General features: G+C 33.7%; 1 protein-coding gene and 1 long non-coding RNA gene across 3 annotated transcripts; both read left to right on the top strand.

Moving 5' to 3' along the window:
* The first annotated feature begins 453 nt into the window (after positions 1-453).
* Positions 454-10,169, top strand: LOC129286093 (uncharacterized). Its single transcript, XM_054922121.1, is given in 15 exon segments — positions 454-1,388; positions 2,322-2,450; positions 2,579-2,700; positions 2,775-2,985; positions 3,093-3,212; positions 3,215-3,329; positions 3,513-3,666; positions 3,753-4,051; positions 6,110-6,990; positions 8,278-8,421; positions 8,512-8,633; positions 8,723-8,933; positions 9,111-9,348; positions 9,512-9,665; positions 9,776-10,169. Coding segments are annotated over 15 exon segments (3,993 nt in total). The 5' UTR covers positions 454-589; the 3' UTR covers positions 10,070-10,169.
* A 3,943-nt stretch (positions 10,170-14,112) lies between these two features.
* On the top strand, positions 14,113-16,598 carry LOC129286989 (uncharacterized). Of its 2 annotated transcripts, XR_008587559.1 has the most exons (3): positions 14,325-15,492; positions 15,644-15,767; positions 15,871-16,598. It is a non-coding gene; the product is annotated as an uncharacterized LOC129286989 (long non-coding RNA). The 2 variants fall into 2 exon arrangements; XR_008587558.1 differs by lacking the exon at positions 15,871-16,598 and having other exon boundaries at positions 14,113-15,492; positions 15,644-15,869.
* The last annotated feature ends 8,163 nt before the right edge of the window (positions 16,599-24,761 follow it).

Genomic DNA, 24,761 nt, shown 5'->3' with positions numbered 1-24,761 from the left:
ATCTGAATGTTATGGTATCATTTTAACATATTTTCAACCTTATGTATTTTTAAATAAATCATATTACACGTAATAAGGGGTATAACAAAATATGATAAATAAAATACACTATTTAAGTAATGTTGAAAGTTTTTATTTAATTTTTCTTACTCTTTATCCTCTTACATATTCATTCTGTTGAAATTTTATAACAATTTTTTTTAAAAAAATTATAATCCTACTTTTCCAAAAAATTTTAACTTGAACTTATTCAAAGCTCCCCCTCCCTTTCATTTGCCTCAAGCTAAACAGGGGCTTAAAATACTCTTGCACTGTATTTAAAATCTAGTTTAATTACGGCAACTTCTCTGGAAAATATAGAACATGATTTTTCGCCCTCAGCAAATCCGTACAAATTAACGCCCAAGACTATTACAATCTTTTAACATTCACTTCACCACAGACAACTTAGAAAGCTTGACCAATATATTCCTCCACTATTGCTATAACCTAATTCCTTGAATGAGATGCTCCCCAGCTTGCCATTAAAGAACAGAGACTAGCCAATAACAGCTTCACAAACTATGTAGCTTGTTCGTCATCAACAAGCATGCCTTCCCTCAAAATTCTTTTGCTCCTCTTCTTCATCAGCTTCCTCTATTCTGCGACTCCTTCAGAAGCACAACCTACTTATTCTAATAGCAGCTGCTCCTCCAACTCCTTCTCTGCCAACAGTTCCTTCCAATCCGACCTCACCATCCTCCTCTCTTCCCTAGCTTCCACCACCACCGACTTCTACAACACCACTGTTGCCGGTGGCCGCGACACCGTATACGGCCTCTTCATGTGCCGGGGTGACGTCAACCTCGACTTGTGCCGCCAGTGCGCCGGTAACGCAATCCAAAAATTAATTTCCCTTTGCCGATTCTCCAAGGAGGCCGTGATCTGGTACGACGAGTGCATGGTTCGCTATTCTTACCGCTACTTCTTCTCCACCGTCGACATAAGACCTACTTCGTGCGGGGTCAACCCCACCAACGTCTCCAACGATCAAACAAGATTCATGAATTTATTGTCGACTACCATGAACCAGGCGGCGGACGAGGCAGTGAAACCTGCTTCGGGGCAAAAGAAATTTGCGACCCAAGAAGCGAGTCTACAGTTTCAGACTATGTATTGTCTGGTTCAGTGCACGCCGGACCTTTCGCCCCGAGATTGCAGGACGTGCCTGAGAGGTGCGATCGGGGACCTCATGCAGTGCAGTGACAGGAGGATAGGAGGAAGAGTTCTGTATCCCAGTTGCAACGTTCGCTATGAATTGTTCTCATATTATAATTCTAGTGGAAAGCCAGTATCGCCACCTCCACCTACACTTTTTCCGGCCAAAAATTCTTCAGATCGTCTTCAAGGTATAGTTTTTTTTTTTTTTTTGGGTCCAATTGTCAAGGTATGGTTAAACTTATATGCCTCTTCCTTTTCTTTTATTTAAAAAATAAATATAAAAAAGATTACAAAACGGGACTACAAGCCATTAACATGCTACGAGTTTGGGGATCATGAAACCAGGGGAATCTTCCTGAACTTACATGTTTGCTGATTTTGATTTTGTAAAAATATATATTATGGTAAATCTATCAATAAACGAGAAACTTAATTAATAACAATAAATCTATCATCTTTATGATAAATATGCACACACGATGCATGATGCGTATGTGATCCCCTGCTCTTGCGGTACGGGATAAAGTTAATTTTTTTTTAGTTGTAAATGCTAGATATACAAGTTAATGTAGCATTAATATAAGCATTAATTATAAAAAAAACAATATATGCATAACAATTTTTATTAGATGGGTCAACTGTATAGATTACATTATATTCCCTAATGATTATGCTCTATTAACAACCAAATATTTAGATATATAAAAATTTTAGCAATAAAAGTAATATTTTGAATCATAAAAATATTTCATTTAAATTTTTTTAAGTTATATATATATAAATATATATCCAGTTCTACTTTTATTTTAGAATAATTTTTTATCCCCTAAAAATTATAATTGACTGTATTTCTTCCTAACTCGTCGTTGTTCGACAACAGTAGATCCACATCATGAAAAAAACTAGGCTTCATTAATTGTTTGCTTGTATTTTTAATACTTTTCAAAAGTTACTTTTTTAAACGTTGGTAAAAAAAATTAAGTTTAATATAAACAGTTTGAATCAATGGAAGCACATTAATTCTCTGCACTCCTAACGTCAAAAATTGACTTGCTTGAGTTGACAAATGACAAGTCTTCTCACGAACTGCTTGAGACGTGAAGTATCTGATGTTTATACAGGAAAATCAAAGACCATTGTGATAATTGTGGTTTCTGTTGTTGGTGCGGCGATATTTTTTTGTTTGGTGTACTATCTCCTGACGAGTCTGACAAAAAAGAGACGCAGGGCTGCTCTTAGAAAAAAATACTGTATGTAAATTTTCGTTGTCTCTTTATGCAAGCAGTTTTTCTTTCCGATAAGAGTTGTGGCCATGCTTTTATTATACATTGATTATTATTTCTTTGTTTCTTTGTTTTGTTTTTCTTTCTTGGTGCAGTTGGAGATGAAAGCAACACTTTAGAGCCTCTACAATTCAGTTTGGCTGCTGTCGAAGCAGCAACAAACAAGTTTTCACGGGAAAATAGTTTAGGCCAAGGTGGATATGGACAGGTTTACAAGGTGACACACGCGATCAATATGTATGTATATGTGCAAATACATTACCTTTTTAATTCAACCACATATGATTTTAGGGTATTCTTTCAAATGGCCAAGAAATAGCAGTAAAGAGACTTTCAAAAGGTTCCGGCCAAGGTGCAGAAGAATTTAAAAATGAAGTTTTATTCATAGCCAGACTCCAGCACAGAAATCTGGTGGCCTTACTGGGATTTTGCATAGAAGAGCAAGAAAAAATTCTTATTTATGAATATGTTCCCAACAAGAGCCTTGATTACTTTCTATTTGGTTTGACTCTTCTAAACTTATTTTATAACTCTTGATTGAAATTTATTAATGTTATCTTTATTTATGTAGTCACTTCAGTCACTCACAAAAAATTTGTGTACATATAGGTTCCCGGAAAAATAGAAGATTAAATTGGGAAGAGCTTTATGAAATCATAAAAGGAGTTGCTCGAGGAATTTTATATCTACATGAATATTCGCGCCTTAAGATCATACACCGTGATCTCAAACTAGTAATATTTTGCTAGATAATGAAATGAATCCAAAAATTTCAGATTTTGGCTTAGCTAGGATGGTTGCTATCAATGAAAATGAGGGAAATACAAAGAGAATTGTTGGAACATAGTAAGTTTTATTTTCCCCCTTCAACATTTACATTTTATTTATATTGTTAAATAAGGGAAAACGTATTTTTTTCTTAGCTGACACCAATATATTTGTTTGCTTTTCATTTCATCATTTTAAATGGCTAAATTAATGCACTTATTTTCTATTGGATAAAATTTCATTATTGATATTCTTTTTCAGTGGTTATATGTCTCCAGAATATGCAATGTTTGGACAATATTCTGAAAAATCAGATGTTTTTAGTTTTGGAGTTATAATATTAGAAACTATTAGTGGAAAGAAGAACTCAAGTTATCATGATGAATCACAATATGCGGATAGCCTCTTAAGCTATGTAAGTTGTCATCAATATTTCTTATGCAGTCATGTTTTCGAGGAATGATTCAAATAATGAGTTTTACTGATTAATTAATAATGCAGACGTGGAATCAATGGAAGGATGAAAAGTTGCTAGAGATGTTGGATTCAAATCTAAAAGAAATGGGATCATATAATGAAGTGACAAGGTGCATCCAAATTGGGTTGTTATGTGTTCAGAAACATCCAGATGCAAGACCTTCCATGGCTACCATCGTTTCATATCTTACCAATGATTCAATTCAATTGCCACATCCACAGCAACCTGCATTCTTTATGCATGGTCGAAGGAGACTTACTTCTGGAAGTAAAGAATATAGCTCTGTTAATGAAATGTCTATAAGTGATTTCTTTCCTCGCTAGTCGCTTCGCTAATACACGCTGTTGTAGATTTCTTCTCTATCTACTTGACACCAAGGCCTGTTTGGTATCTATTATTTTATTGAGCATAAAAATCAAGAGAGATGCAATATTATATATTGCACTATTACCATTATTCAATAGCACTGTGGATCTTATGTATTAGTTTCAGAAATGAATTATACATGATGGGTAACTTAATTATAAATAGTACACCTCGTAACTAAACTCTATACATACATACATACATTTTTCATGATATAATTTTGACTATTCTTTTTCCCATTATGTGGAGCCTAGGTCAAGTATTCATAATTTGATCCGTGACCCACGCACCATATATGCTAGGACCACAATCTTAATAATTGGTCGCGATCGCCTTTTCCCCGTGCTCAAAGTAACAAGGTCGACAAAACGAATCAAGACTTTTATCCCAAATGTTCAAGTTTAAAACACACATACCCCACACGTCATTCTTTCTCTCTCTATCATGTGCGCCCAACCAAAATGAAAGAAAAAACAATCAAGTCCTGGTCCCAATCTCCCTTTGCATCTTGGAAGAGTTTTTTATGAAACTGAACGAGTAATACTGTAAGCGTGGCACCTCGAAAATATCTAACATGTCTTCGTAATTAATTAACCAATTATTCTCAGTTTTTCACGATCGTGGCAGTCGCACTCGCAGTCTCATGTGGCGAGACTTTAGGCAGCGTTCCTTATTTTCCACAACCAATGCACCAATTATTTTGCATCTCTCACTGTCTCGATTCATAGTTCTTCGCAGTGGGGTTCCAGTCTCCCCACGAGTCTTGCCTAAATTTAATGCTTGGAAGAAAATTAAATTGATCTAAGCAAACTGACTTTTTTTTTTATAATAAAAAGTTTAGATGGGATAGACACCGGTAAACTAGAGAGCAAACTGACGTTTTTCATTTCATCTCTCCCCTTTGATAAAATTGTCTAGATTTTTAAATTAAATTTAATAGTTCAAGTTTTAAAAGTATAAAATAACCTATATTGTTAAAACTTTAATTAAATGAGTTAGGATTACATCACATCAATAAAAAAACCCCAGTAGAGAAAAATCAAGTCCCCTCCCATCTCTTGAACGCGATATACCTCATTATGAGGTTATTCCATTACTTGCTATGAGGTGTAAGAACATACATGTGTGTGCGCGCTCGTTGAATTGGATAAATGATTTATTTATAAATAAATTTCCTGAATAATTTGTTAAAATACTGTGAAGTTTTAATGTCTTTCACTGTCATCTTTTATACATGTAAAAGGATCAGATTGCTCATTAACCAATTAAAGAGTTTGACTTATTCAATTGTAAACCAAAGAAACTTGAATTGTAAATTTTGAAAACTAACCTGTAAATCTATATATAAAATTTGAACAGGGGATAATTTAGTCTTTTTGCACTTCTAAAAAATAATACTTTTTGCCAAAGTGAAAAAAAATGATATGTAGAGACTTTATTGTATTTTAATATATTCGTGAGACTTATTTATAAAATTTTTCCCAAATTTTGATATATGTTTCATATAAATTTAGAAGATCTTAGCCAGCATAACGTTCGAAACATTCATTTTCTGGCACATGATTGAAAAAGGAAAAAATGAAAATTAAATCTTAAAATAGGAAATTGATGACAATTTTATCTCTCATAAAAAAGTTTGAAATATAAATTATAAATATTGATTCAAATAATAAAAAATTCAATTTTTTATTATAATTAAAACATATAATGAATGATATTTTTATTTGAAACAATATTTATAACTTATTTGTCAAAAAATTAACTATTATTAATTTATTATTTGGAGATTTTTCTGTCATGCCCCCGTTGAAAAGTCTTCTGGAAAAGATGGGAAATTATAAAACAAGAAAAAAGAAAAGCAAAGCTTGACTGGCTTCTGGTATTTCATTGTCTTGCATTGACCTTCTCTATCATCAATATCATTATCATCACTCAATTAACCCCTTCACTGCCATTGCAAATGTCTTGTGACTCCGGCGGCCAGATCCTCCCCCACTTGTCGTCGTTGTTAAAATTCACTGAATCATAAAATTAAAGTCTTCATACACCAACACCACCAACACGCCCTTCCTTCACCCATTAACATGACCTTCAGCACTATAATTTTCTTACTCTTCTTCATCGGGTTCCTTAATTCCTCTTCTGCTCAAGTAATAGGACGCAATTCTCTTTACCCTCTCTGCTCTATCGACAACAACTTCACTGCCAATAGTACCTTCCAATCTAACCTCAACACCCTCTTTTCTTCCTTAACCTCCGACAAAACCGCCACCCTCGACTTCTACAACGCCAACGTTTCCAGCGGTGGCGAGACCATATACGGCCTCTTCATGTGCCGGGGGGACGTCAACCACGACGCGTGCCGCCAGTGCGTCGGTAACTCAACGTTACAGTTATCTTTATATTGCCGATTTTCGAGGCAGGCCGTAAACTGGCGCGACAACTGCTTGGTTCGATATTCCGACCGCCACTTCTTCTCCACCGTTGACACAAGGCCCAGGCTCCGGATGCTGAACCCTAACAATGTCTCGAACCAGGCAGGATTCATGAACGTGTTGATGACTATTATGAACCGGACGGCGGATGAGGCGTCCAGGCCTGCCTTGATGAAAAAGAAGTTTGCAACGAATGCGGCGACGGTTGAGTTTCAAACTCTGTATGGTATGGTTCAGTGCACGCCGGATCTTTCGGCGCGAGATTGCAGAAGATGTCTAAGTGATGTGATTGGGGACCTTCCATGGTGTTGCGAGGGGAAGATTGGAGGAAGAGTTCTGTATCCAAGTTGCTTCGTTCGCTATGAATTGTATATCTTCTTTAATTCTTCTAAGCCTATTCGGCCAGTAACGCTGACGCCTCCTCCTCCGGCTCCACTTTCTCCTCCCACAAATCCTTCAGGTAAGCTTAATTATATATATATATATATATGCTTTCTGATTTTCCTTTTTCTGAGAAAATTAGAGTAATCCTATTAATGAAAAATATTATGCTGATTACAGCAAAATAGTTATTTCAAAACATGAGATCAGCATGGCAACAGGAAAGCAGAGCAATAATGAATATATTATTCCTTGCCAATATGTACACAAATAGTAGAATGTGAATGTTGTAAACATAAAAATTATAATTATAAAAGTGAGACTTTTAAACTTAATTGTGCAAAATACTTCTAAAAACTTTAATCATAAAAGTGAATGTTGTAAATATAAAAATACTTGTTAAAATATAAAATTTTGAATTTATTTTTTATGATAAATTTTTTAATTTCTATTTTTTTAGTTGTAGTACTTTTTAGGATTAAAATAAATATTTTGAAAAAAATTCGTTTTTTGGGAGGAGGAGGAGGGACCTCGTCAGTGAATATTTTAGTTTATAAATATAATATTAAATATTTACCAAATCACTATAAAAGTGTTCCAAAAATTACTATAAAACAGAATTATTAAAATTGAAGAAAATAATAAAAATTATAATGTCAATAAGTATTAATTTCAAAACTAGATTAAACGTCTCATGCTCATGACCAATTAATAGTTTAGTTTCTTGCAGATTTAACCCGAAACTGATTTGAGAAGTTTAAATGTATTTTAATAATTAATCTTTTATTTTTGAACTATCAATATAAGATTATAATACTTTTCCCCCAAAATATAGAGAACATACTAATGGAGCTGTAAAATGGTTGTAGTTTTTTCTTGTTCAACCACATAACAGGATGCGTTGAGGTCTTTAGAAATTTTAAAGATGTCCTTCAAATCGAATCACGATTAACTAAACTAAATTTATTAAATTGTTTATTTTTATTTTAAATACTTTCATATTTAAATTACTTAATAAAGAAGCAAGTCGATTTGGAGTCATGGAAGAAGAGAATCTAACATGTTAGTGCCTAAAATCACATTCGCGAATGCGAAACGCAGAAACGACTCTATGGTCGCTTTTGTGTTTTGGTGTTCCGCTAACACCAGCTCGCGTGTGGCAAACACGTCCTAGCCCTTCAAATGATTCATGTTAGATTCTTTTCACAAATGACTCCAAAAATGACTTGCTTGGAGGTTGATAAGTCTTCTATTATTGGCTTTTATAGCTCAACCTTGTCAATGCGCCAATTACTTCTTTATAGACATAGTGATATAATGAGTGACATTGAGACCTGGAAGTATCTGATGTTTATACTTTATACAGGAAAAAGAAAAGGCCGATTAACAAGGACCATTGTGATAGCTGTGGTTTCTCCTGTCGGTGCTGGGATGCTTGTATGCTTCGCCTACTATTTCTTGAAGAATCAAATAAAGAAGATACGTATGGTTTTTCTCATGCGAAAATACTGTAAGTAATTTTCATTCTATCTCTCTATTCATACACTTTGGGTAGCTAGTTGGGAAGAGTGGCGATCCTTCTTTTTAATTTGATGTCTAGTTGGAAGCGAAAGCAACACTTTAGAGCCTCTGCAATTCAGTTTGGCTACCATTGAAGCAGCGACAAATAAGTTTTCGCAGGAAAGTAGTTTAGGTCAGGGTGGATTTGGACAAGTGTACAAGGTGATAAATGCTGTCAATGCAAGTGTTATTATATATATAATTCATTATGATGTTTTCCATTAAATTTAACCGACTATGTATGATTTCAGGGTGTTCTTTCAAATGGTCAAGAAATAGCTGTAAAAAGACTTTCAAAAAGTTCTGGCCAAGGAACAGAAGAGTTTAAGAATGAAGTTTTATTAATAGCCAGACTCCAACATAGAAATTTGGTGGCCTTGCTCGGGTTTTGCATAGAAGAACAAGAGAAAATTCTCATTTATGAATATGTTCCCAACAAAAGCCTTGATTACTTTTTATTTGGTTAGCCTCTTTTGAACTCATTTTATCTCTAAATTGAAATTTATAGTTCATATGTGCCATGCATGTTATTTATTATTTAATTTTTGCTATCTCATGTGGGATAAAGTTGATTACTTAATTCTCAATTATCTTTATTTAGTCTTTCACTTTAGTTACTCACAATCGGTTTATGTATAGGTTCCCATAAAAGCAAAGTATTAAATTGGGAGGAACGTTGTAAAATCATAGCAGGAGTTGCTCGAGGGATTCTTTACCTTCATGACTATTCTCGAGTTAAAATTATACATCGTGATCTTAAACCTAGCAATATTTTATTAGATGATGAAATAAATCCAAAAATTTCAGATTTTGGCATGGCAAGGATGGTTGGTATCAATGAAAATGAGGGAAGTACAAATAAAATTGTCAGAACATAGTAAGTTCTAATTTTTTTTCCTTCAAACTCTTTACATCTGGTAAGTTTGGCTAATTAAGTTGACACACAAGTTTGCCTTTTAATCATTCATTTGAAATGTCCAAGTTTGCTGCCATTATCTATTGGAAAATATTTCTTGATTGACATTTCTATCTTTTTGCAGTGGCTATATGTCTCCAGAATATGTAATGTTTGGAGAATATTCTGAAAAATCAGATGTTTTTAGCTTTGGAGTAATAGTTTTAGAAATTATTACAGGAAAGAAGAATACAAGTTATCACGAGCAATCACCATTCTCTCGTGGCCTTCTAAATTATGTAAGTTATTTTTTATACTGTGTTTATCTCACTAATATTTTTGTATGTAATTCTCTTAAACTTGAGAGAGATAATAAAGGGCGGTGATTAAAATTAGTAAATTGTTGCAGGCTTGGAATCAATGGAAGGATGAAAAGATGTTAGAGATATTGGATTCAAATCTAAATGAATCCGAATCGTTTAATGAAGTGATCAAGTGCATCCAAATAGGGTTGTTATGTGTTCAAGAAAATCCAGAAGCAAGGCCTTCCATGGCTACAGTTGTTTCATATCTCAGCAACGATTCAATTCAATTGCCAATTCCGCAAGAACCTGCATTCTTTTTGGAGGGTCAAGTGGAGCTTAATACTGAAAGTAAAGAATCGGTGAATGAAGTGTCTATCAGTGTGTTCTATCCTCGGTAGTACGGAGCTTTTACAATTTCATCTTGTCCTTGGACGCCAAGGCTCTATTTGGTACCTTGATTATAAAGAGAGAGAGTATTTTTATGTTATTATACCAAAATGAAGAGATTCAACGTATGTATATATATATATATATATGGTAATCCGTAATCTTGACATCATTATTCAATACTACATTTTCTATTACCTTCAAGAATAATTGGACAGAGCAAATGGAAGGGAAAGTGAATATTTGCACACTCACTTGGAATTAAGTACACTGCTGAGTCTATTCATTGTATCTGTACAGCATAAGCAGTAGCCAAGTCTTAACCAACCAAGAACTACTAGTTAACTTTACAAGTTATAAAAGGTGATCAAATAATACCCTGAGTGGTCCTGCAAGCTGGAGCGCATGAATAGCTTTCATGCCAAGCTTGGACAAGAACGAAACAAATTGTGCAGGCGCCAAAAGTTTCTATATATACTAGCATAAAACAAGACTACCACACAAAGAAAGCAAGGCCAGAGAAGACACGCAAGCGCACACGTCCTCCTAATTTAATTTCATTGTCACAAGTTGCACGGTGGCCTGCTTTGCTTTTCTAGAACAATAATGAATCTGGTCTGAAGATCCAAATCTGAATATCGCAGTATAATTTGGGAATGGTTGTATGGATGAGAGAACTTGGTAGCTCTTGGATCGTGGTGTGGAAGTCCGGAGGAGACAATGGGTACAAGTGGAAGTCCCCAGATGTATTATAGTAATATGTTGTTTAAAATATCAAGATAAAAAATTGAAATTAACTCACAAGAAAGGAAAATAAAACGAGATCGATAAGCTTTTAACAATTGGAGTATTTGAGTTCATATATACAAACAAGCCCAAAAATGCAAGATGTTAGGATTGAGATTGATTGTATGGGATTTTTATATGTTAGGTATTTAAATTATCAGCTTTATTTTAATTCATCAAGTATTTTCAACCTTTTCATAATTTTCACGCCACTCATGATTCACGACCTCACCTTCCACCTTGTTCGGTTTCAATGTTCATCTAAGGACGATCACTTGTACTGCATTGTTTAACAAGTAACTTTTTTTCTTGAAAACTACAAAGTTATCATAATTATTATAATAATAACTCAATAAATATTATAAATTTTAATTATAACATTAAATAAATAAATAGATAAATTAACCATTAAAATTTGACCTAAACAATTCAAATATAAATTTTATCATAAACACTATAAGTAGTTTAGAACAAGGATTGGGTTTGGTAAAAGAAGCTAGTCTCTTATAATGTGGTAAATTAAAGTTTGAATTTTATTAGGATTAAGGGTTATTTTTATTCCTCAACTGTATGTGAAAGGTCAAATAAGATTCTAAATTCAACTTAGGATCAATTTTATCCCTCAACTTACAAAATTGTTGCAATTGTGCCCTTAGTGTTAACTCTCCCAATTTTACTCTTATGTGGGTCTCATATTTAAATTTTTTTAATATTTAGTGGGTCTCACTTTTTTTGTAATATAGAAAATACACCTCTTCCTCTCTCCTCTCTCTCCTTCATTCCCTCTCCCTAGCATCTCTCTCCCTCCTTCCAACTTTCTCTCTCCGTCTTTCGTCTCCCCCTTTCCTCACACACTCATCATCCTCTCTCCTCACACACTTATTGGCCATGCCGTGGACAATAACATATGTTTGTGGGAAAAGTGGTGGGGTGCATTTCAATTTGATTCTCCACAACAACATTCAAAAAGCTATGTGAGTGTTTGTGAGAAATGAGAATCATTGATGGGAGAGAAACATCATCGTTCATTGGTTTCCATAATGTTATGTGTGCCTCACTCACTACGCTTGAACCTCCTTATTAATGGCTCTTATTTTCTTAAAGGGAGAAAAGATCATGTATGTAATGTAATGGACGTTTCCATAATGTAATGGCTCTATCCTTCATTCCCTCTCTCCCCTCGAGGTCTTCTTTTGCCCCCCTCTCTCCCCCTCACTCTCTGTCTCACATGCCCCTTATCCTCCTGATCATTCATGCATGCATATAGGTGGCTTCTCAAGAGCATGTCGAGGATGTGGGAGCAATCATTGAATTTGGTGATGGTAGGAAGCACCATCTCTATTTTTATCATAAAAAACAGGGGAGAACAAGACCAAAGTAGATGAGGAACAACAGATTGATGGCCAACACCTTGTTCCACGACTGCATGTCATCCTATTGGAGCTAGTTATAATTGTCGCAGTTGGTGGAGCGGAAGACAAGAACGCCAACCTGAGTGCAAGCGTAGCACTCAATGAAGGTGATGAAGGTGTGGAGTTTGGTTCTAAGAGAAAGAGACATGCCAAGAAAATGCCGTCATACTCAATCCTTGATTTGTGCCCTAAGTAGTGGAACACCAATGGATCCCCTACCTTGCATGCATGCTTGATGAGCTTCCAAAGGAATGGAGGAGGAGGAGTGGAACCTCTTTTTGCCATGCATGCATGCTTGATGAGCGAGTCCCTTGCCTTTCACGCACACAGACAACTCCTTCTCTACGACAATAATTCTCACACCATGAGCTGAAATAGAGGAGGATAAATGAAGAGCAATAGTTGCAGCGATGATAGAGGAGAAGTTGGTGAAGAAGAAGAAGAGACGGTGCAAGAATTGTAGTTCACCTTCATCACCTCCGCCACATCGTGTGTGTTCTTCCGGAAGTTGAACGCTGCACAAATTGCACAAATCTTTGACTGTGTAAGTTACAAATCCGAAGGAAGGAAACAATGCTGAAGTTGGTGCTAGTGAAGGAGCTTTCACAGTTGCTAGTGAAAGGTAAGGGAGAAGGAGAAAAATATTAAAAAAAAATTGTGAGACCCACTTAAATATTTTACAAAAAAATATTAAAAAATTCAAATGCAGCCCCTGTAATAAAGAAAAAGAATGATTTTTAAAGTTGAAGGATAAAATTGACTATAAATTGAGTTTAGGATCATTTATAAGCTTTTGTGACCAGTTTAAGAGTAAATTGACCTTTAACCCTTCTTATTAAAAAAGGCGCCCATATTTAAGGCAAGATCATACCTCAAACATGATTGCTTCTAATAGAAGGGCATATACACATAGTTAAAAAAAGAGTGAAAAAATTATTTCATAAAATATTTTTTATTATAGTTCAATTTTTCCAGTTTTTACTTTTTAATATAGTTTTAAACTATTCAGGTCAAACTTTAACCATTTAAAATTATTTATCTAATATAATATATATTATTTATTTATTTAGTTATTATTATAATATTTATTTATTTCAGCTTTTACATTTAAACTTTTGAGAGAAATTCAATGTCCCAAAATATTAGACATTTTGATAAAAATAAAATTTTACTAATAATACTTTTTTAATATTTATCCTTTCCATTATATTACCTTTCTTTAATATTCTTTGACAAGTAGAGTAATTAAATGAAAGGTATTTTTAGAAGTTTATATTTTTCTTTGAAAAAATAAAATTATAAAATATATTAATAAATTTTATTTATATATGTAATTTTATTCAAAAATATCTTATAAACTGATACGAGGGAGCAAAAACTACGTGGCTTCAGGTGAAAAAAATTACTTGCGAAACAAACGTTAATTGACGAACACAGCTGAAACCAAACGCTCTTCCACCTACAACACCTGGTAGTACTTTAGGCGGCGATCCCTTTTTAACAATAAACTCCATTTTCCCCCCATCCGTGTCTCTCTTCATTCAAGTGTGTTCAGATTCCTCATTTTAAGTCCCCTCCGTCTCGTCTATTTTGTGAAAGGGCCACTATGAACATTTAAATAAGGCTTAACTTCCCTGCTTCATTTATTATTCTGAATTCTGATTTGACTAGCCAGTCCACGGGTGGAGTCTTTCTTCAACATGCATCTTTAGAAAAAGCAGTCACCAACGTGCACTCGCACGCACGGAGAGAGGGTGTCACAGTGTAAACAAGAGGATAAAAGGAGCCTCATTTGCTTTATTTTTTTCGTTATAGCGTAAAATCTTCCCGAATCCGATACGACGTTTCATTGACTTGCTTCGAGCTCCTCAGTCACCGACACCATCTTCCCCCTTATCGTAACGTCCGTGACTATGGCTTACCACAAAATTTTCTTTTTCTTCTTTATTCGCTCCCTCTTCGTTGGAAATAAAAGCAAACTCAAGGAGCCCAAGTCTAAAAACAGATACGCCCAAGTCAATCCATATTGTTGTTGTGCATAACCTGTATTCTTTATTCTTTTATTAATTATTACTTCTATTGGATTTGTTTTTCTTGCTCGTCACGAGTTCTCTCGTGACTTGTCCATTCTTGTAACCAACTTGTCAACATGAGTACATGTTTAGCACCCGCAGCACCTCCTCACACATTGTGAGACCCTGTTAGAATCTCTCTCTCTTTTATCTTATAACGGAAGTTCAGGGTACTTATCTCTACCACAACTGCAGTACCAACAAAACCTTCGCTCCAAATAATACCTTCCGAAGGGACCGGATCACCCTCCTCTCTTCCTTGGCTTCCGCCAACTCTGAGTTCCACAACACCATCGTTGCTGGTGGCGGCGACACTGTCTACTGCCTCTTCATGTGCCGGGGTGACGTCACACTCCAGGTGTGCCGCCAATGCGTGGTTAACACAGCCCAACGAATAACTTAGCTTCCGAGTGCCAATTTTCGAAGGAGGCCATATCTGGTATGACTAATGCATGCTCCGCTATTCCAACCGCTCCTTCTTCCCCACCGTCGACACAAGGCCTAGAATCGGCCTCTTGAACGTGTCTAAAGTGTCCCGGGGGAGCTTCTTTCAGTTATTGTTGGACACACTTAACTTTACGGCAAACAAAAGCAGCCAACGACGCTAGGAAATATGCGACAAGCGATGCGAGCATATCTGGGTTCGAAACTATGCATTCTCTACTTCAGTGCACGCCGGACCTCTCATCCCAAGATTGCAGAAGGTGTCTCAGAGGTGTGATTGAGACCTTCCATGGTGCCGGGTGGGACAAGAAGGAGGAAGAGTTATATATCCCAATTGCCATGTTCGCTATCAGTTGTGTCTCTTTCACAGCTCTGTATGATCAGCCAGTGGCGATGACACCTTCATCGTCTGTAGTACAGACTCTATACTCTCTCCTCTCACAAATTCTTCAGATCCTAAAGGTAAAGTTCAACTTAATCGAACATTTCTTTGTTGTTGTTGAGAAATTAATACCCCTTCTTATTTTCTATATGATGCCATTACATTGAGACTTGGAAGTATACGATGTTCTGCAATAAAAGGGAAAGGTCGATCAGGGAAGACCATTATGATAGTTGTGGTTTCTCTTGTTGGTTCTGGGATACTTTTTGGTTTCTCCTACTATCTCTTAAAGAGTGTCATAAAGAAGAGACGCACCGCGATTCTTAGACAAAACTACTGTAAGAAATTATTTTTCATTCTCAGACAAAAACATCTATCCATATAATTTGGCTTGTCAAAAGAGTCTTACATGATGATGCTTTAATTGCTGATCTTAGTATCCTTTAACTTTCTTTTGTTTTTTGTTTGTCTGGTTGGGAATGAAAGCAGCCATTTAGAGCCTTTGCAGTTTAGTTTGGCTACTATTGAAGCTGCAACTGATAAGTTTTCACATGAAAACTTCTTAGGAGGAGGTGGATTTGGACATGTTTACAAGTTGACAAATGCCAATGATGTAAATTCTATACATATACATACATTACACACACATTTATTTATGTGCTCACGCCCCATGTATATATTTTCCTTCATTTTAATCCAACCTATTATAATTTTAGGTCGTTCTTTCAAGTTGGCCAAGAAATAGCAATCAAAAGACTTTCGAAAAGTTCTAGGTAGAAGAATTCAAGAACGAGGTTTTGTTAATTGCCAAACTCCAGCACAGAAATTTGGTAGCTTTACTTGGATTCTGCATTGAAGGGCAAGAGAAAATTCTTATTTATGAATATGCTCCAACAAAAGCCTTGATTTGAAACCAAGCAATTTTTTTTTTCGGCCATGAAACCAAGCAATATTTTATTAAATGATGAAATGAATCTAAAAATTTTAGATTTTAGATTGACTAAAATAGTTGCTATCAATGCAAATGAGGGGAGTACAAGTAGAATTGTTGGAATATAATAAGTCCTAAGTTGACCTTTTCAACTAATAATCTTAGATGTCCAGATTTTCTTATCATATATTGAATAAAGTTTTATTATCAATAATTTTCAGTGGTTAGCTGTCTTCAAAGTATGCAATGTTTGGAGAATACTTTAAAAAATCAAATATTTTCATTTTGGAGTTATAGTTTTGAAAATTATTAGTGGAAAGAAGAAGACAAGTGGTCATGATAAATCACAATATGCTGATGGCCTCTTAATCTATGTAAGTTATAACAATGTATATCTCTTGTACTGCTAATATTGCTGACGCAATCATCCCATCCTTTAGATTCGAAGAAAAGATATTTTACCGTATAAGTTAAACAAAGAATTTGGATTCAAAAGTAGTTTACTGAATTGTTATGCAGGCTTGGAAGGAATAATGGAAGGAAAAAAGGCTGTAAGAGATAATAGATTCAAATATAAAAGAATTTGGATCATATAATGAAGTGATTACGTGCATCCAGATTGGATTTTATGTATTCAAGAAAATCCAAGATGCAATATCTTCCATGCATGACCACAATTGTTTCATACCTTAGCAATGATTCAATTCAACTGCGGCCATTTCCATAGGCCAGAGCCTGCATTTTTTCTGCACGGTTCATTGATGGGGCCTAGTACTCGTGCAAGTAAAGAATCAGGTTTTACCATTGAAGTCTTTATCAGTGAATTCTTTCCTCGCTAGCTAGTGTATTGCTTTTATTTCTTCTTCTTAAGAATTCTTATATATTTTACCGCACAAAAATATTGAGAGATACCGTTTATGCTATAGTCTTCTTGACATTATTGACACTATAGTGATTGTTTAAAATGAAAAAAAAAAAGATCTTTTTTCATTCACGAGATTAGTTTCAATACATTTTATTCTATTCTACATATATATACTAACAAAGTGTTTCTCTTATAATAGGAAATCATTAGGACTTGTTTCCTTATCAAAATATGTGGACAAAACTTTGAAGTATACATTCAGAAACAGAAAGCGGCAAAAGGAAAAAAAAAAAAAAAGTTTAAAGCACATAGAAGAAACTCACACGGTAGTCACAGTCACACTTGTCAGTTTCATCCACACCGCACCCCTGTTTCTGTTGTGAGAGAAGCTGTATACGTAGTTGGTTAAATCATAACCATTGTAACTAATCAAGTTATAATTCAGTTACTTATCAATTAGCACACGAGTACAATGACTGAGCTTTGAGGATACAAGTATCTGTACAGAACACAAGAATGAATGATCAAGTAATAATCAATAAATGCTTGAGAAAGTAGGCAAAAGGACATTCATAGATGATAGATTGGTGTAGCAAGTGACTTGTGACTGTGAGCTGGGAACTTCCCATACCACAGGGCCGTAGTCCTGTCAAAACTAAGAAAATATCTCAGTCTCAGATCAGTTAGTTGTAAATTACTTGATTTTACAGCAAGGTGGAGTCCATTTTGATGGCTGTACATCGAATGTTATCATAGCTGGAAGATAGTACTCGGGCTGCGTTTGTTGATTGATCTTTAAAAGTTCAACTTACTTTCAGGGTAGGGTGCATCACATCACCAACGTAAGACAACCGACAAAACCCGTTCGTTTTTTTTTCCCCCCTTTTAGATGGATGCAACAGTAATAGTTGAAAATGTATGCTGCTAAGTATAAATGGGGAGACTTATAAAGGAAAATACCTACCTGACCTCATTTTAAACAGGGAAAATCAATTTGTTACATATCATGGAGCGACATAATTTTTCGTTCCTAATTTTTTTAATTATTGATTGAGTTTTTAAACTTTGACTTAAAATAACTTAATATCCTTGTAGTTTATTGAGAAAAAAAATTATAAGAATTATGCTGTTTTCAGTAGAATACTATAAAAAGACTAAGTTGCTTTGAGTTACTAAGAAACTATACGAATTAAGTTGATTCAAATTAAAGTACTAAATTGAAAATTAAAAAATGTTCAAAAACAAAAGTTATATTATTTATATTTTTGATTGACAACCCATGATTTTAATTATCCAGTAAATTCATGAGTTGAAATTGCAAATTCTAGTTCTGTAACTCCAAATTTTTCTTTTATTGGAATAAAATTGTGAAATTTTGGGCCTTGTACTTGATTTTGATTAGTAAATTTGAGAGAAATTAAGAATTTTCGATGAGAGACTTCTAAATTCTTTGAACAAAATTTAAGGATCTCTTTTTGTATTTAAAAGTTAAAATTACTCTAAGGTTTGCAACTGTAATTTTCACATTTAATTATCTCACAGCTAATGAATGAAAATAAAATGGAAATGAAATTCTTACCAAAAAAATGCAAATGAAATACCAAGTGTACGACATACAACAATACTGACATGCTGGGAGCCCAATAAATACTGGTGAATTTAACTTAAGAATTTTTGTGTTTGCATTTTTTTTCTACACTCTGTAACTCTATTTAATTAAAGTTGACGTTCTCGATGGGGTCTCCTTCTTAGAGTAGTAATTTTAACTAAAATAAATAAATTCAAGCATTTTTTAAATCATCATGTGGCGGCTGGTCACATCTTTGAATATCGGCTGTGTCCTCGTTCTTCTTTTCAGCTGGTGGGGCTCCTTGATTTTTTCTTCTTTTAAATTTGGGTTTATTTTTGTTTGGGCTTTTATCGTTTTCGTTGTTTACTCTGGTGTTAGGTTCTTCGTTTTCTTCAGCTTAGCTTTTGCTCTTTGTTGTGTTTGCTAATTGTTGTAATTAGCCCAAGTTGTTGTTGTTTCGTTTTATCTTGTTTAATGAATAATTGACTTATTAGATATCAAAATAATAATAATAATTAACTTATTATTAAAAAAACATGACTTTTTTCTTATTTTATAGAAGATCGGGGTAATTATTGTACAACCATCTGGTTTGATATTTACAACTCAATTTTTAACAATTTTTTTTTAAAATCTAACTATAATTAGATTGATTTTTTAGGAGCTAGCTAACTGTAATTCTCTTGACAAATTATTTGTTTGTAATCCACTAAGTATTTTCAACCCTGAAAGCTTACGGTTGGATCTGGAAGTAAAGAATCATGACCAATGAAGTGTCTGGGTGAATTTTTCTCTCACTAGTGCAAGGCTTTCATTTCTGCTTTTTCTTGAACACCAATGCCTGTTTGGTATCTAGAACATAGAAGCATTTAATTTCTAGTTTTTTGTAACAAAAATTTTGAATATATATTGTACTCCTGATTTTACTAATCAATAATAAATATTTTTATATATTATACAAATGAAAATTTTCATTTATAAAATTATTACTTTTTATACTATTTTTATTTATTCGATTTGGGATATAATAAACAAATATAATTAAAGGGTTTTTATTCCTTTTGTAAAAAGCAATTATCAGTGCCAGTTTTATTATTGTCAAAACGTTTGTGGGTTCAGAATTATGAAGGAAAGAACATAATCACCTTATCGTGCCATCACAAATCTGCATCAATGGCCGCCATGAATGGTAAAAGAAATGGGCTGAAGTGCCGACGTATTAGGAGCGTCTTGTAATCTTACTCTATCCAATGAAGTAGCGTTGGCCCATGGACCACAATCGCATCATGGCATTACGCTACCAACACCGATTCCAGAGGCACCATTTGGGACAAGAGTCACTTGATTCCTGATTCAATGACATCTCTTTTTAAAAAAAAGGGTTGTGGGTTCTATTTCTAATATGATAGAAGTGAGTTTATGAATGCGTATGTAGTAAATGAAACTATCTTCAGTGATGAGCACCATCTTTTTCAGTCCATCTTCTGTGCTCATTATTTTCGACTTTTAATGCACGGTAGAATAAGTAAAAGGGGACAAAAATACATATCCAAATCCGAAATAACGAAAATGTTATTGTCCACATATTTCTCAAGTACTTGTTATAAGTCACTTCAATTCACTTTAATTATTAGAACAGATCTCACACTCACAGTCAAGCTTCTGTGTTTGACACAGCCACTAACGGACTCACTCACTGGCCTAAGCAAAAAGTCTCTCCCGACGGGCGACGGCCGGAGAGAAGACTAGGCTCTCCCTCCCGTCTCCTTCACACACACATGGCAATTTAATCAACGGAAATTTTAAATTTGATCACTCAAAGAGTCACATGGAGTTAGACGGCAATGTGTGTGGTGGAGCAATAACGAAGCATTGTATTTGTTCTCCAATATAGCTTGTGGGGACTTTCTGCAAGTTGATAATACAGACAGCTCCTAGTGCGCCTTGTTTTTTTCTTGAGAACGATCCAATAGAAGCAATGCATGATTGAGAAGGCAAAAGCATATTCATATAATATAGGTTTAGTAAATGACTTGTGAGCTGGGAACTTCCCCCACCAATGGACCATATGTAGTCCTTTCAAAATTAAGAAAATATCTGAGTCTCGAGAGCAGTTAGTTATAAAATAATTGGTCTGCACTTTGCAGGTAGCTGGAGTCCATTTTGATGGCTCAACAGTGAATGTATCAACTCGATGATAGTGCATTGGTTGGCCCCGCTTAAATCAAAACGTGACCTAATCGTTCTTTGAAACTTCTTCATCTTATCTTCAGAGCATGGGCACCAACGCAAGACAAAAACCCCTTTGCTTCTTTTCCTTCTTTTTTTCCTTTTCTTATGGATGGATGTAATGATAATAGTTGATCAAGTGGGATCAAGCATTTGAGAGAGAAATTTAAGGTCCCCAGACTTGATTTTGATCCGTATATTTGAGAGTGAAAGTTAAAAATTCTTGAGGAGAAACTTGTCAATTATTTGAACAAAATTACCCTATGGTTGTCATTCCTCCTTTTGGCTCTATCGAATACCCTAGGGGTTGTGCCACTTTGGCCGTTTGGTGCGTGGAAAGTGTCCGTGTTCTCTCTTTCCAAAAATGAATCATATATTTGTTTGGGTCAGTGCTGAGTCAGTATGGTTTGTCTTCGAGAACCCCTCTATTGTAGATAGGGTTCAGGTCTATATATATATATTGCAAATATCAAGCTATCGTTCACACTACTTCATAATAAAATTATAGTTAGGTTTTCCAAAAAACTATTTAACTCGATAGTTAAGTCTCAAAAAAGTTTTATTATACATAGGCTTCAATTTTGTGAAAATATAAGTTGCAAATATATAGGAGATAATCAGTTGAAAATAATTGAAAGTGATATACAAGGCTTGAATGCCCAATTGTCCGCTAAGACTCCCTTACTTGTAATTATCTTCTTCTTCTTCTTTTTTTGGCTAGCCCTTTCTTGTAATTATCTAATTCAATTTTTGCTACTCAAATTTTGGGAAAATTTTTATAAAATTGATTTTTTTTAAGACATGAGTGTAATTTTGTCCGGTATATTTCCAAAATTTTCGTAATTTTCACGCCTCTCAATCCCACGAGGGAAGACTTTAGGCCGTGTTCTTATTTTAAAAAAGAAAGAAAGAAAGAAAGACAACAACAGACACGATTTTCTTCCCAGTTCCTATCCGTCCCTTGCACCATCGAAGTGGCCAAGTGGGCAGCTTCCTAATTTGAAGTAACCACGCACAGAATAAAATTGATTTTTGAGACGTAGGTGTAATTTTGACCGGAAAGTCAGTATTATAATTTGTAATCCACTGTATAATTCCAATGTTTTCGTAATTGTCACGTCACGCCTCCCACACGTGGGACGACTTTAGGCCGTGTTCCTTTTTTTAAAGGGCCAAAAAAAAAAAAAACCCAGCAACAGGCTCAATTTTCCTCGCACCCGTCTGTTTCTGTATTGAACTTGTCAAGTTTCCGGATTGGAAGTACCGTGGCGTGTGGTCTATTCATTGTGAAAGGACCAAAACGAAGAGATATTTTCTGGCTCTCATGCCTTTGTCGTTCCGTTTTGATCATTATTCCCATCAGGTGGGCTCCACGGCGGGTATTCTATTACACTCCACTCCTTTCCTTTCAATAATATCCAGGTCTGACAAAAGTAGTTCTAATAGATTCAATGATGACTTCAAGACTTTCTTATTTTACCTCAGTGACTTTGGCATTCCAAATATTGCTCCCATTTAATACTCCATCTCATATAATTTTGAAACATTTAAAGGTACACGTGCTCTCTGCAATTTCAAATTAACTCAAGAAATAAAATCATATTTTTAAAATATGAATTATCATCTCTTTAAGTTGTTTTTAAAATAAATTTAACTTCAAATCAACAAAAATAATCTTATAGCGTACTCCCTTCAATCTTGTGTATAGGGCTTGTTTCGATACACAGATAGATCAACTTGGGATTCAAAATCATGATTTTGCAAAATCTTATCTAAACCCTCTAAATTTTTCCAAACTTGTTTTGCCTTCTAAAATTTCATTTATCATAAGCTTTTTTTTTGAGCATTTTTCATTTTTTTTGTCTTAACAATTGATTCTTAAAAATTATGCAAATATTTGTAATTATCTAAATTAATTGCAAAAAATATTATTTAAACATTGTCACGTTTGGTTAATTAATTTTTTCTATAACTAATTTTTATCAATTGAAATTCAAACACACCCATAATAGTTTGTTTGTTTCACTAAATCAAAAGAAATATAATAAAATATAATATAATAATGATTACATGTATTTGTTTGATACTTTTTTTTTAAAAAATGTAAAATATTTTTAATCTTTTCATGTATAATCTTTATTTTTTAAAAAAATATCCTTATTGATGGATGACTTTATATTTATTATAAGGTATTTATGAGGAGTAAATATAAAAAAGAGGATTAGTTTAAAAGTAGGTAACTATTTTATTAAAAAATAAAATTTAATCAAAAATAATTTATATTTTTTAATGACAGAAATATATTATAAGATGAGTGTAAAATTTTTTTTAAAAGAATTATGAAATGACTTTTTAACTCCGAATCACAAAAGAAAAAAATCACAGATGAAAAATCCAAAACCTACAGCACAGACCGCTTGGCGTGGGGTGTAGCGGCAGAGCACGGGCTTCGCCAGCGAACTGTCAGTGTCGAGGTGGGCTTCAAACAGACGATCTATCTTCGGCCGCAGCGGAATTTTTTTTAAATATTTTAAAATTATATTTGCCAAAATAAAAATTATAAAAAAATTAATATTAAATTTAAACTCCTTTCAATACTTATTAGATGATGAGCACTATGACACACATAACTCTTAATGAGATCTAGACAATATAGATTTGAGTTTTTTATATTTATTAAAATAAAAATATACAAAAAAGATTAAATTTTTAATAAATATGCTCATCATAATTTGATTAGTACAGATTTAATTTAAATGAATCAATTTAATATAATTTTTATAATTTTTATAAATTAACTATCTAAATATATTTTGGACAGTACAGGTATAATTTGAACAATTTAATTTAATATTATATTTTATTATAATTTTTATAAATTGACTATCTAAATATATTTTAGACAATACAAATTAAATAATATTTTTTATATTTTTTATTTTTACATATATAATATTTAAAATATTTGAAATTTGATTTTAAATCAACAATACAGATGATTTTGAAGTGAAATAATATAGGTCAGGTCACTCATTTGAACGATGAACATGTCATGATGGGCATGGAATTCGATCACGGGTATTTCGGTATAAATGGGGATTAGGATACTGGGAATGGGGATTACATCGGTCCACTAATATAATCCGCAATATACTATTTGGAGGTAATCCCCATTATGTAATTAATTTTCTTTATATTACAATGAATCAACCAAACAACATGCATTGGAGTAATGCATTAAGACTACATGTAATCCTCCTACATAGCATTGAACCAAACGGCCTATAAGATGTTTTCATTTGTCTCACGGGTATTAAAGAACTTTGTCATATTCCATAACTAGTATTTACCTTTTGTAAAGTGTCTTGCATTTTAAATCAATACTAGCAATTAAGAACGGTGAGCCATCGTCTAGAAATAGGAAGAGAGAACAATTAAGCAAGGATTAGTAAAAAGCCAAAAAAAAAAAAAAAGAATCACATCTTAATTCAGAATTTCAAGTATCAAGTTTATGTATTATTCTCTTTTATATTATATTAATTATTAATGTCAACTTTATTTGAAATAGAATTTTTTTTTGTTTTGACTTAAGTCCATTAATACTTGAACAACTTAATGTAGCTAATAAAAAATTTCCTATATGTTTAGACTTGTGTTAAAGAGTTAATGACATGTCTTGTAAAATTAAAAAAAAAAATCTTACTCTATCACACACAGGAACTGAGTGAATATATTACAAAAGAATGTTGTGCTTAATAAAAATAGCAGATTACCACAAAAAAAGCAAGTTTTTTTTTATCTTTTAACTCCTAATATTACACAGATTGTTCTTTTTGTTTTTTTTTTTTTAGTGTTTTCCCTCTTTAAGACTAAACCTTATGTATCACAACTTTTTTTTAATTAATTGATATTTTATACCAAAAAAGAAACAAAAACAAAAACAAGGGATGGTGAGGTCTCCACGGTCAATTGGGTTTAGTACTGCAGCCTGCAGGTAGAGTTTGGCAGCATG

The sequence above is a fragment of the Prosopis cineraria genome, unplaced genomic scaffold (assembly GCF_029017545.1).
Source record: "Prosopis cineraria cultivar Desert tree isolate PC_DT_omini unplaced genomic scaffold, ASM2901754v1 PC11, whole genome shotgun sequence".
Taxonomy (NCBI): domain Eukaryota; kingdom Viridiplantae; phylum Streptophyta; class Magnoliopsida; order Fabales; family Fabaceae; genus Prosopis; species Prosopis cineraria.
The sequence above is the reverse complement of the archived record's forward strand: the minus strand, read 5'-3'. Positions and strand labels throughout refer to the sequence as shown.